General features: G+C 40.2%; 1 protein-coding gene across 2 annotated transcripts in view; it reads left to right on the forward strand.

Moving 5' to 3' along the window:
* Window positions 1-12,401, forward strand: part of RELN (reelin) — a 291,669-nt gene that overhangs the window by 165,312 nt on the left and 113,956 nt on the right. For both annotated transcript variants that reach the window (XM_054071453.1, XM_054071462.1), the window contains exon 11: window positions 10,749-10,894. In XM_054071453.1, the coding sequence (XP_053927428.1) occupies window positions 10,749-10,894 (146 nt within the window). The remainder of the gene's footprint in view (window positions 1-10,748; window positions 10,895-12,401) is intronic.

Genomic DNA, 12,401 nt, shown 5'->3' on the forward strand with positions numbered 1-12,401 from the left:
AAAGTCTATGAACCTCCAGACTTGAGGGAAATGATGAAATCATCTTCTTTCAGTAATGTTACTTGGATCTCTATTCCTTTAGAAAAGGAAAGTGACATCATCTTTCAGTGAACACTTCACATATTTCCCAAGTTTTTTAGTTGTCTCTGATTTCTCTCATCCAAGATTGGATGTACAAACTCAAAACCTGAGGATGAGAAGGGAGGCAGCTTCAGCAGTCTTATAGTTTGTGTCTGTGCAGTGCTTTGATTACATGAAAACAGCATTGAGACGAAACCACCTGTCTCTGGAATTTTTTGCACATCTGGGAATAAACAGTATAGATCATTCTAGACACTACAGTGTTGACATGTTTGGTCATGACTCGTTGTCCCAGTGACACTTCTCATCTTCAAGAAGAGTCAAGTTACAGAATTGCTGTCTCACGGCAGCTGCAGATGCTCTTTACTTGGTGGCTGAAGCTTGTAGTCCAGCCAGTTTATTTGTTCTGCAGGATTTGAGACTCAGGACTACACTCGAGGTTGTCCGTGCTGCTAAGCTGCCAGCATGCAGCCTGGCAGAACATGGGACGGAGGGAAAGGGCAAATGTCTGTGCTGGCTTCACTGAGCAAGTTGCTTTTAGGACCAGGGAATGATACCTAATGCATATTATTCACTACCATGGCCATGAACAATAAATCCTGAAAATGTCCCAATCTCCAAACTCTGATAGGGTTTTTCATTTTAATTTCCCAGAAATGCATGTCAGCTTAGCAGAAGAGAAAGGTGCATAAGGACAGAGTGGGAGAACCGAACACTCACACTCAGAAAAGTATGGTGAAAATGTGTCTGTTAAACCCTGTGACCTTTCACTGCGCCCTGAGCATATCAGCGCTATGCACATCCTAGATCTGTGAGTCCTTCCTGAACCTGTGTTGCTGTGTGTCACTGAACAGAGAAGACATGCATTCAGGCGTAGGAGTTTGGCAAAAAGAATGGCTGATTAAGCTATTCTACACTCTCAGCTTCAGAGCAAATTTCCAGTCTCTGAATACTCTGTTAATTAATAGGAATGGTATTGGATAGTCTTCTTTCAAAACAAATGTCCTGACTTTCCATATATATATGTTCATCAATTTTATTTTTTTTTTCTGAAATGAACAAAATCTTTCTCCATTTTTTTGGTTTTAAATTCTTGTTTCAAAAGGGATTGAGGTGCCCATTGGATTAGATCAAATATGTTTGTTTGTGGAAGGAAAGATGGTGCTCTATCTAGTGTGAAAATGGGAGATTGAAATTGCTGCGACCTTGTATTGGACAGAATTGCTCTGATATAGATACTTCTGACAAGAATCTTTTGGTTTTGAGTAAGATCTAGCAAGGCAGCATTTGGTTTGTGGGCCAAACCCAGCCTTCTGCCAGCTGCTTTGCCTCACAGGCGCCCTTATCCACCACATCTTCTTGGGAAGATGCAAGCAGGCTTCCTGCTGCACCTCATCTGAGAGCCAGTCCTGCTTCTCTGTGGGTGGAAGGAGGAGTGTGAGGGGGAGGAGAGGTGAGGAAAGCAGAGCAGGGTGCACAAAACCTGTCAGCCAGGCCCCTTCAGTGACACTGCGGGCACTCTGAGCTGTGCTCATGCTCATCTTTATATCCATTGGACTGGATCTAGCCCATGGGGTTTTTTTTTTGTTAATAATCACACCTTTAATTAAAATAATAATGCTTAGATACTTAGATCCTAGGAGGATCATTAGAACTGAGAGGTGGTTGACTGTGATGCTGAAAGTTATTCAAACAGCTGAGAATTGCTGTCGGGCAGCAATGCTGAACCTGCACCTTTCTCCGTGCCAGTTCCCTGTGGCTCGGAAGTGTGGTGGGAGATGGCAGGAAGCCAGCATTAGCTCTGACGTGGTGTCAAAACAGCAGGGGTCTTTCCTGCCTCCTAGAAAGAAGGAATTTAGTCTTTGCAGGTCACTGTGAGATGCACATTAGTAAAAACAACATGAATTGACCCAGTAGATGCCAAAGTTTAGAAACAATTCTGGTTGACTCTTGCTAGCTCTAATTTTACAGTGGTGTAAATACACATAATTATCTTCAGAAGAAAGGATAAGGTTTAATCATCCACACTGCAGAGTACTAGAAACATCAATAGTTCCCAACAATATAGAGGAATAGTTCAGTCCACACCAGTCAAATGACTCATCAAGGAAATCAGTCATCACCAGAATGACCGATGTTGTACAAACATCATTAATTGTCCCAGGAGGGTAAAATACAAATCATACAAATCATTTATAAGTAAGCAAAGAGTTTTGAACACCAACCTTAGAATAACAGTCTATAATGAGAAACGATGAGTGAAAACAGACTTTATAAAGTGTTTTTACTACGTTACAGGACAAGTTTCATCCCGTTGTTTCCGAATGGGAAGTTGCACTATAACCCTCCACGCACCTGGCCTGCTTGTGCAGCCAAGGTTTTCGGTTTGTAACCTGTATTAAATGATGTAAAAATGTAGCAAGCAGGAAAGATTAAAGCCCTGTCTATCTCATGGGAAAATATTCTAATCACATGGTGTTTTTCCCTTTGGTTAAAGAAGGAACTCCAGACCAGAAGCAGTAATAACCAAGTCCACAGAATTTAGACTTAGAATCTATCCTAAATTCTGCCAGCATACTTTTACTGGCTAAGGCATTGCATACAGAGTATGATTTTATCAAGACTGAATCTGTCGTTCTACCTACTACCGTGTTAACACCTAAACATTTAAAAAACCTGTGTGGCTCATACCCAGAAAGACACAATATCTAATCTATGGCTCCATTGACAATGCTGCTTTAATTAATTTCCTTCATCTTTTTTTCTTGTTCCTCCGCTTCTCATATCTCATCTGTTTACATTGCCTAGATTTTAATTAAAAAAACTCTCTCCTCTCTAAGGAGCAGTCTGAAGTGGCAAAAATAATCACTTAAAATATTACAGTCATTAAAAAATTGGCTGTGGTCAAAGCCACGCATTTTCAATTTGCCGACAAATGATATTTTTGTTTCCTTTTAAAGTGTGTTTTATATTTAAATAGCATACACCAGCCTGCCTGGCTATCGGAGATGCTCCTCCAGCTGGGTGGGCTGCGTGACAAGTCCTTAATGGGGGAAATTGATGGCTCTCTGCTCATGTAGAGGTGAAGGCATACTGGGCAGATTTCTTTCCATCTGCTGTCAGCCCTTTGCAAGCTGGCACTGCCCAAATGCCCAACACATTCATTCCAATGCAAGAAATGTTGCCAAAAAATAAATTGTGAGGCTACAGCTGTCTGAAAGAATCATCAGGGCCATTAGGCCCAGGAGAGATGGTATGAAGAAGTGCATCAGTGTTCTTATCTGATGAAAAACTAATTTAATGATGGTAAAGATGACTGTGGATACTTTGCAGGCACGGAGGTGAGCAATATTTTCATGGGAGTGTGGGGATGAGCCTCAGGACGATCATATGCAGAACCTCAGCCAAAAATCTGTTGCACTAAGGAATTTCACACTACTGTTTCCAATCGATGCTTCTCTGAATGGCACAATTGTATCATTTAGTTGCCCTCTGTTCTATTCTCCAAGTAAAGAAAACCCATACTGTAGAGCCAAGAGGTATTTATTGATTCACAAGTTTGACGTGAACAACTGAGACAGAAGCTAGTTTGGATGAATTTCGGTGCTTTTGTTTACATTTCCATTCCAATCCTTGTCTTTAGAGCTTCTACAAATCTTCAGGGCTGTGGCCTTAGCTGCGACTGCGGCATAGGCTGATGTAGTCAACGCTTGTGCTGCTTCAGGTGGCAGAGCGAACTGGAGGCCTCCAGAGGTCCCTCCTAGCCAACAGGGCATGCTGAGGGTAGCAGATGTCTCCTTACACGGCGCTGTCATGCAAGTCTTTAAAAATACAGAGATTGTTCAGGCATGCTACATGATGTAGTATCCCAGATCTTACTTGGGGCCCTTAAACCCTTTAGACACTGTAGAAAGTTGTTCAGTTTTTATTTATGAAAACATAAATAGGTCCCATCAGAAATCACCATCTTCACCAAATCTGAGTTCTCTTCTTTTGCTGGCCAATGGGTTCGGGCAGTCCTTATTGAAACCATTCTGCATCTCAGACAACAAAGCAGGTTTCCTAAAAGCACCTGCCAAAAAAATGGGAAGACTGGGAAGACTGTAGGTGGTGGATATGAAATGTAAGGAGTATAGAAGAGGATAAAGAGAGTGACAGACTCTTGAGAAAATTTTGATTTTTAAACCATGCACTACTCTTTCTCATAGGCTGTGTCTTCAAATTATTAGCTAATGCCCTCATAATGTACAACAGGTAGCTCACCTGAATTAATAAAAATTCCTGGCTCTCATAGACAACTTGGGTAAGAACTATTCTTGTAGACTAGAAACATTCACAGATAACAGCAATTTTTGCATGAAAACGTTTTGGTTTTTTTGTTTGGTTCTTTTGTAGTAGTAGTAGTGGTACCACTGTAGCATTAAAGAGCCCTGATATAACACTTTTACCTTTATCAAAAAGATAGCCAGTGTCCCAGGAAATTGCAACCCATTTGTGAAATAGGAGATAAGCTGGGGCTGGGGACATGTGGGAATAAAATGAAATATTGCAATAGGGGAGAGCGCTCATTCTGGTAAGCAGTGCATTCTTCAGTGTAATCAATGACGAAGCTTGTTGAAGAAAGCATTTAGGAAGTGTCTGAAAGGCATCATGGAGTGGGGAATTTGCCAAGCATGGTAGGCAGAATGGGCAAGGACATGCAAATTTCATTGTCTCACCAGCAGATATGGTGGCAAGCATTGACAGTCAAGGAAAAGTGAGCCACAAGACATTGCATGTGTGAGGTGGTGGAGGCAGGAGAGCATAAGCCATGCAGGATCTTGAAAGTAAGGAAAAAGCAGTGATACCATAACTATCTCATAGGCAAACTTTAGAAACATGGGGAATTCGGAATGAATTAGATTGAAAGCAAAACTAAGCATGCTGAGATATGGGAATTAATCCAGCCAATTTTCATTTTACCCTATTCATGCAAAGCAATAGCTTAACAATTGCTACTACTGAATAATAGTATTGGTAGTGCCAGATTAAATTAAACTGGGTTTTTTTCCCTTTGGGATGGCACAGTATCTGAACAGAACTTGGCTTCTTTCCGTTTGGCAACAGGCAGGAGTTGTTTATTTAGGAATACAACAGTTTACTTATGGCAGGCTGACAGTTCCACTCCAGTTGCAAACAATGGGAAATAAACGCTGTTGTGAAGTGACTCCATTCAAGTGCCTGCAAGTGTCTTGTGCTCTATTATGTACGTGATTTCAGAGAAACCTTTGTTTAATGAAGTTTATCAGATTTGTGAAAGGATTTATTCTCTAAATTATTTTTTTCTCACTAATTAGTTAACTTTTCAGTGTTGTAATTTGTGCAAGGACATACTAAATGTTCCAGATGCTTTTAATCCCCTTTAAATAAAATTAAACTCTGCTTTAGTTTGGGACCTACAGCTGATGCTTCCATGGTAACAAGGAGAAATATCGTACAAATTTATGTCATTTGGCCTTTCTAGTTACAAAATTTGCTCAGGAAGCTAATTTGTTCTTATCCTATAAATCATTTAAGTGTAAATAAAAGTTAAAGAGATAATAAATTGAATCTTAATTTGTAAGAGAGGACTCTGCTTTTACCTAGAGAGATCTGCAGTGTCTACAGTTCAGGGAGAACTTAATCCTGTTGGTTTCAAAATGCAGTACATGTTCACTTCAGATTTTTTATCACTTTAGAATGTCAGAAAAAGACCTGCAAAATTCAGTCCTTAACTACTGGAAGTACATAGACTACACTGCAAGTGTAAAGCCTTTAATTTGGGAAAAAGGCAGCACAGTATGTAAATTGTACTTTAGTTCTTCATTTCTAAAGGCTTGGATTTGAATCCTGAGTTGAACCCAAGAGAAAATGAGTCTGATGATTTCAATTCAGTTTCTAATCTGGTCAAGCCTTATTACAAAATCACAAAATAATCCAGCACAGTCAGCAGGTTCCTGGATGTTGAACAAGACTGACAAAGTAATTGGGGGCAAAGCCAACAAGGGACCATCTCCTTTCCATCTGTAGGAGCTTACTGTGCTCCTAGAAAATTTGGCTGCATGGCCTTTGAGGTTATTCATCACTCAGCAGCCCATGGGATGAAAAAAAAGAAAAGAGCAGTAAAAGCAGCAACATATAGCGACTGCTTGGAAAATGGAAAGAAAACTATAGAAGTTAAGTCTGAACTGGATGGTAATGATTATACAGGCAAGGCAAAGGTGCTAGGTGGAAGAGGACGAGATCATGACCAGAGGAGCCCTGGCCCTTGCTGGACCAGCACAGCTCACACAGGTGGAGCTGATCACCTGCTTCTCCCATGGGAATGTGTCCAAGGTCCCAAATGGTGGGGTCAAAACCAAAAAATTATGACACTGCCTCATAACTTCTTTAAAAGCCATCCATGTGTTTTGACCATCTTTCTTACTCGCTTTAAAGGTAATGAGCTTCTGTTATTGGTTTTATAGGTATGTAGAGTAACAAAAGGAGTTAATCCTCAATCTGAACTATTCTTCTGCATAGCTGTTTCTCATGAGGTTCAAAGCTAGTATGAGCAGAGAGTGATTTAAGCCACACATTTTGTCACATAAAATATGTGACACATAAAATTAACATTTTAACATAAAATATGCATAAAATACATATCTGTAGATACTGAGTAGCTGTCTAGAAAAGCATAGAGATAGTTTTATAAAGCTAATGAAATACATGATGCTTCTGTATCCCTATGAGCTTTCATAAGGGGTTGATCATACACGACTGTATAAATAATTGTGTATCCACCCTTTTGCCAAGCTGCCCATTTATTCATCTTGACAACCCAATTGGAAATTCTATCAAACGTACTTCAGTAAATATTCTGTTAGGCAGCAGAAGGACATGCAAATATTAATATCAATAGGGTTATGACTGTTTTGTGTTTCTTTTAATAGGTGGCTTTCATCAGGCAAGAGATTGCTAATTACATACCCCGCTATCGATACATACTTACATATAACTTAGCACCTGAGAAATAAATAAGGCTTATAAAGGATTTTCCAAAGCTTGTGTGCAATTATAATAACTAACTCAGTAGGATCTATTTGTCTATTTCTTTGCTAAGAGACGAAGGGTTACATATAAATTTGAATTAAGTTTTAGCATGAGTATTTGTTTTTAGTGTATTTACCTGACTGCCTGCAGATAATAGGAGTTTAGTGGCAGACTGATTGGTAGATGAAGAGTATTTCATTTCTGTTCAACGAATGAAGACAATTCTGAAAAACAAAAACCAAAATAAACAAATTATTCTTAAAATTCTGATGTTAGCAATACCTGTGAGCATCAAGGACAAAATCAGCAAACAAGAGCCATTTTGCACTCAATTATAAAGAACAGTATAGTACAGTTTTTTTCAAAGACACTATGATACAAAACTGTTTCAGAAATTTTTACTAGTTATAAAATATTTGATGTGTAAATTTTTCTGCCTTTTCAGTGGCAGCAGCTACTTATATGAAGCAGTGTTTGAGGTGCATTAACAGAGCAGGAGACTTGTGACAAAATCTGTTTAAATTCTGTGATAAATTATCAGCACTTCAGAATCTTTCTAATGTTTTGACCTGTCTTTGGAAGAAAAACACTTTATAGCAATTTGCTTATTTGAGCAGCTGAAGAAATCTTTATATTTTTGTAGTGTGTTTATTTTTTTAAGTGATATTCTGTCACTGTTAATAAACACAAAGCTGTTGATATTCCACTATAGACCAGGAAGCCTCTATACTAAAATTAGACTCATTTTTTTTTTCTGACAATGTATAGACAACTCTAAAAATATAGTCATATATTACGTTCCAAAATATAAATTAATAGCTAAGTTGTAGGCAATTGTACTTGAAAATCATCAACAAAAGACTTCCAGTTGTCTTTTTTTGCATTGATAAATGAAAGAATAGTTATGGAATATGAGGAAATGTGTTGGTTTGCACTTTGCTTATAAAATTCCATAGACAAAGATGTGCTGGGCAGCTTTCATTTCTTGCCACATCTTTCTATTTGTTAAAGATTTAATTATTCATTTCCATGACACTACCATGACCTTTTTAAAGGCAGAAGAGGTGATTGTTGTGCTCTCCCTTGGCACATTATGAAGGGGCTCAGAGACAAGGGGGCACTGCACAGACAATAATGAAAAGGTCAATGCAATTTGGCGTTATCGTATCTCTTTTTCAGATACTGAACTGTGGCAAGAATGTAGAATTATTGTAACTATAGAATCATAGAATTATAGAATGGTTTGGGTTGGAAGGGACCTTAAAGATTATTCAATTTCTACCCTGCTGCCTTGGTCAGGGACACCTTCCACTGGATCAAAGTTGTCTTATCCAGCCTGGTCTTGAACAGCTCCAGGGGTGGGACATTCACGACTTCTCTGGACAACCTGTTCCAGTGCTTTGCCACCCTCTCAGTATAAAAATTCTTCCTAATATCTAATCTAAATCTCGTGTCTTTCAGCTTAAAACTGTTATTCCTTATTGTGTCATTACACTCCCTGATAAAAAGTCCTTCCCTAGATTTCCTGTAGGCCCCCTCTAGATACTGTAAGGCTGCTATAAGGTCTTCCCTGACCCTTCTCTTCTCTAGGCTAAACTACCACAACTCTCTTCATCTGTCCTGATATGGGAGGTGCTCCAGCCCCCTGATCATCTTTGAGGCCCTCCTCTGGACTCTAGCAGATCCATGTCCTAACTGTGCTGAGGACTCTGGAACTGAACACAGTACTCCGAGTGAAGTTTCACAAGAGCAAAGTACAGGGGGAGAATCCCTTCCCTTGCCCTGCTGGTCACACTGCTTTGGTTGTATCCCAGGATACAGTTGGCATTCTGGGCTGCAAGTGCACATTGCCAGCTCACATTGATCTTCTCAACCACCAGCACTGCCAAGTCCTTCTCTCCAGGGCTATTCTGAATCCATTCTATGCTCAATCTATGTGTTTGTTCTTGCCCCGACCCAGGTGCAGGACCTTGCACTTGGCCTTGCTGAACTCCATGAGATTCACACAGGCTCATGTCTTAAGCCTGTTAAGGTCCTCCTCCATGGCATCCCTTCCCTCCAGGGTGTTAACCATGCTGCACAACTTTGTCATCAGGAAGCTTGCCGAGGGTGCATTCAATTCCACTGTCCATGACTCCAACAAAGATGTTAAACAACACTGGTCCCAATACCAACTCCTGTGGAATGCTCCTCATCACCAGTCTCCACTTAGACATTGAGCTGTTGACCACAATTCTTTGAGTGCAACCATCCAGCCAATTACTTATCCACTGAGTGGTCTATTCATCAAATCCTCTCCAATTTAGAAACAAGAATGTCATGTGGGACAGCTTTGCAGAAGCGCAGGTAGATGATGTCAGTTGCTCTTCCCTTATCCAGCAATGCTGTAGCCCTGTCGCATAAGGCCACCAAATTTGTCAGGCACAATTTGCCCGTAATGAAGCTGTGTTGGCTGTCACCAGCCACCTCTTTATTTCCCATGTGCCTCAGCAGACTTTCCAGGATGATCTACTGCATGATCTTGCTGGGCACAGAGGTGAGACTGACCAGCCTGTAGGTCACCCAGGTCTTTCCTGGGGATAGTTAATCATCTTGCATTTCAACTTTCAATTTAAATATAGCTAAGATTTTTCTTTTTAGAAGTGTGTACTTAATTATTACTTTTATCACTATTTGTTGTAATATGAACAATTCAATAAAGTGCCAAGTTCTCAATTTTCATTAAGGCCAGGTAGATGTTTTTTAGAAGCTTCCACTATCTGTTTCAGCCACATGGATTTTGCAGACTTTAACCATTTTATCAGACGCACAAGAAGGCAAAAGTAGGGTGGGAGAAACAAGAAAATCTGTCTTGTAACCCGTAGGTGCTCCTCACAAACAGCTTCTTCCAGCTTGATACTCCAGCTTGGAGACTCGTGGTAGTGAGGTCACACTGCAGCAGATGCATGGCTTCATTTGATGCTGGTATATACAGAAATGCTACAGGAAAAGCAGTTGCTTTGTGTTTGGGGGCAGCCTCAGGATCCCTGAGACTGCTTTATCACGAGAGCTAGTTGCCAATAGGATTATTTGTTATGGTATTTGAAGTAAATATGACAAATACAGCCTTTTCACTTGCACAGTAAGGCCCAAAGTTTACTGTATGCTAATGCATAGCAATTTTACATGCAAACACCTCTGCTGGTCAAAATTCAGTCATGTAGATCTCACATCTTTCTCAGCATGAAACTCCTATGCTAACAAATATCCAAGGCAATATTTGATATACTACTGAAGTTCTTTGTACACACAGTTGTGTATATGCCAGATATGATGGCAATGCTTTAAAATAGAAATAAAAATCACCCAATGGTATGGTATATGTCTTTTCTACGTAAACACAGCTTTACAATGGTCTGAAGGGCATTTATAGGATAAAAGGTACAAGATCAGAACACAGTCTGTGGGTGAGCCAAGGAAGGTAAAAGCTGGCCATCCATATTTTATTTTTGCTTCAGGTGTCAGTGAGTCATTCGATAAGGTACAGCTCGCTCTGAGCTCTGATGGTGCATGAACAAGAGAGCTACCTTTGCAAACCCAAAGTAACGTCCCTTTCCATGTGTTAATTTTTTCCACAGCATAGCTGCCAGTCAGATGGAAACTCTATCTACTTCCATGGGACAGAAGGCAGTGAGTTCAATTTTGCCACAACCCGGGATGTGGACCTCTCCACAGAGGATGCCCAGGAGCAGTGGGCAGAAGAGTTTGAGAGCCAGCCTAAAGGGTGAGTGCCCCTCACCTGTGCAGGGCCCTATCCAGGCATCCAGCATCACTCCAGGGATGATGAAATTGGATAGAGAATTGCATTTTGTCTTTGCTGTGTAGTCAAGGAAGATTGTGGCTAGGATAAATAGCAAAATAGTAAATAACAGGTGTTTATAGATTTTAGGAAGGAACAAGTCCAGAAAGCCAGGAGGAGCATTCTGTCTCCAGACCATTCTGCCACAAAAGCTTTTAATGAAAGAAAGTTGTGCTTGTGAACTACATGAAGAAACATGCAGTGTTGGTCTGTTTTTCTTTCCATTACACCTGAGTGTTCTTAAGAAACTCATATCCATTTGAAATCAAATTCCTTGGGAAATTCATCCCCTCTGGATCCCCGCTGTGAGCCATGCTTTGCTGTGAGAGAGCACCAGCTTGTGCTGTGAGAGAGCTCCAGCCTGCAGGTGCTGGAGGAGGAGGAGGAGGCAGGACAGGTGAAGAATCCGTCTGCTGTCCCCTTCCTGCACCAAAAGTGTGGCCATGCCTGCCTGATGATCTAGCTGATAATCTACAAATTTTACTTTGGATATATACATTGGGATTCCAAAAGTACCTGTAAAATCAGATCCAGTAGGGCCTGCTGCAAGGGCACAGAAAGAAAAGAAACCATCGAGGACAGCAAAATTACCACTCTTATCAAAACATGAGTGAGCTTTGAAACAAAATATGAGTGTCCTGGTAAAGAACTATCGTTTTATACACTTCAATGTATAAATTCTGACAAAAAAAAAGAACATAGCCAACAATATAGTCTTGATTCTTTTTCATTTGAAATTAAAAAAAAAAAAAAAAGAATTTCATTAGTTGCTGTAACCCCAGGGCAATGAGAAACATACACTGTTAATTTATGGGTCTCTAGTGAATGTTGGTTTTAACCTACAAAGTACTTCAGATCATTAACAGTTGATTCAAATTCTGCCTGTGCAGTGCAGAAGGTAAAGAGCACCTCTTAAGAAATATATGCTAATATGTCCTGTGGACACGTGGTTTATTCGAGGCTTACAGAAAAAATATTCAGTGCGAATTCTGTCCCAGTCTGAATAATCAACCTGTGGCACAGCGGTTGCTATTTCAGACAAAGGATAGAAAATGAGTTTGTGTGCGTCTTGTATGTTGGGTAAACATGTGGATACATTTGAGATGTTCTCTTAGTCTCTTTTCCATTTTGAAAAAGCAGATGAGAGTGTTATCTGGGAACACTGCCCTATCTGTAGATCCTGTCTGTGCTGGACCAGGTATTTAGTTGAGCTAACTCCAGCCAGACCCTCTCCTCATCAGCTGTTTGAATCAGGAGACCTCCTTCTTAGTTAATGAGTAACCTTCTAAAACTTGATTACAGTAGTAAATGCTGCAGTGAGTAGAAATATGGAAATAAAATGCTATACCATATCTTGGTTAGCAAATGCACACTGTCTTCCAAATTAGGATTACATTTTCACCGTCACGCAGCATCTAACTCCACTCCACAG

Source organism: Cuculus canorus, chromosome 1 (genome assembly GCF_017976375.1).
Source record: "Cuculus canorus isolate bCucCan1 chromosome 1, bCucCan1.pri, whole genome shotgun sequence".
In the NCBI taxonomy this organism is placed as follows: domain Eukaryota; kingdom Metazoa; phylum Chordata; class Aves; order Cuculiformes; family Cuculidae; genus Cuculus; species Cuculus canorus.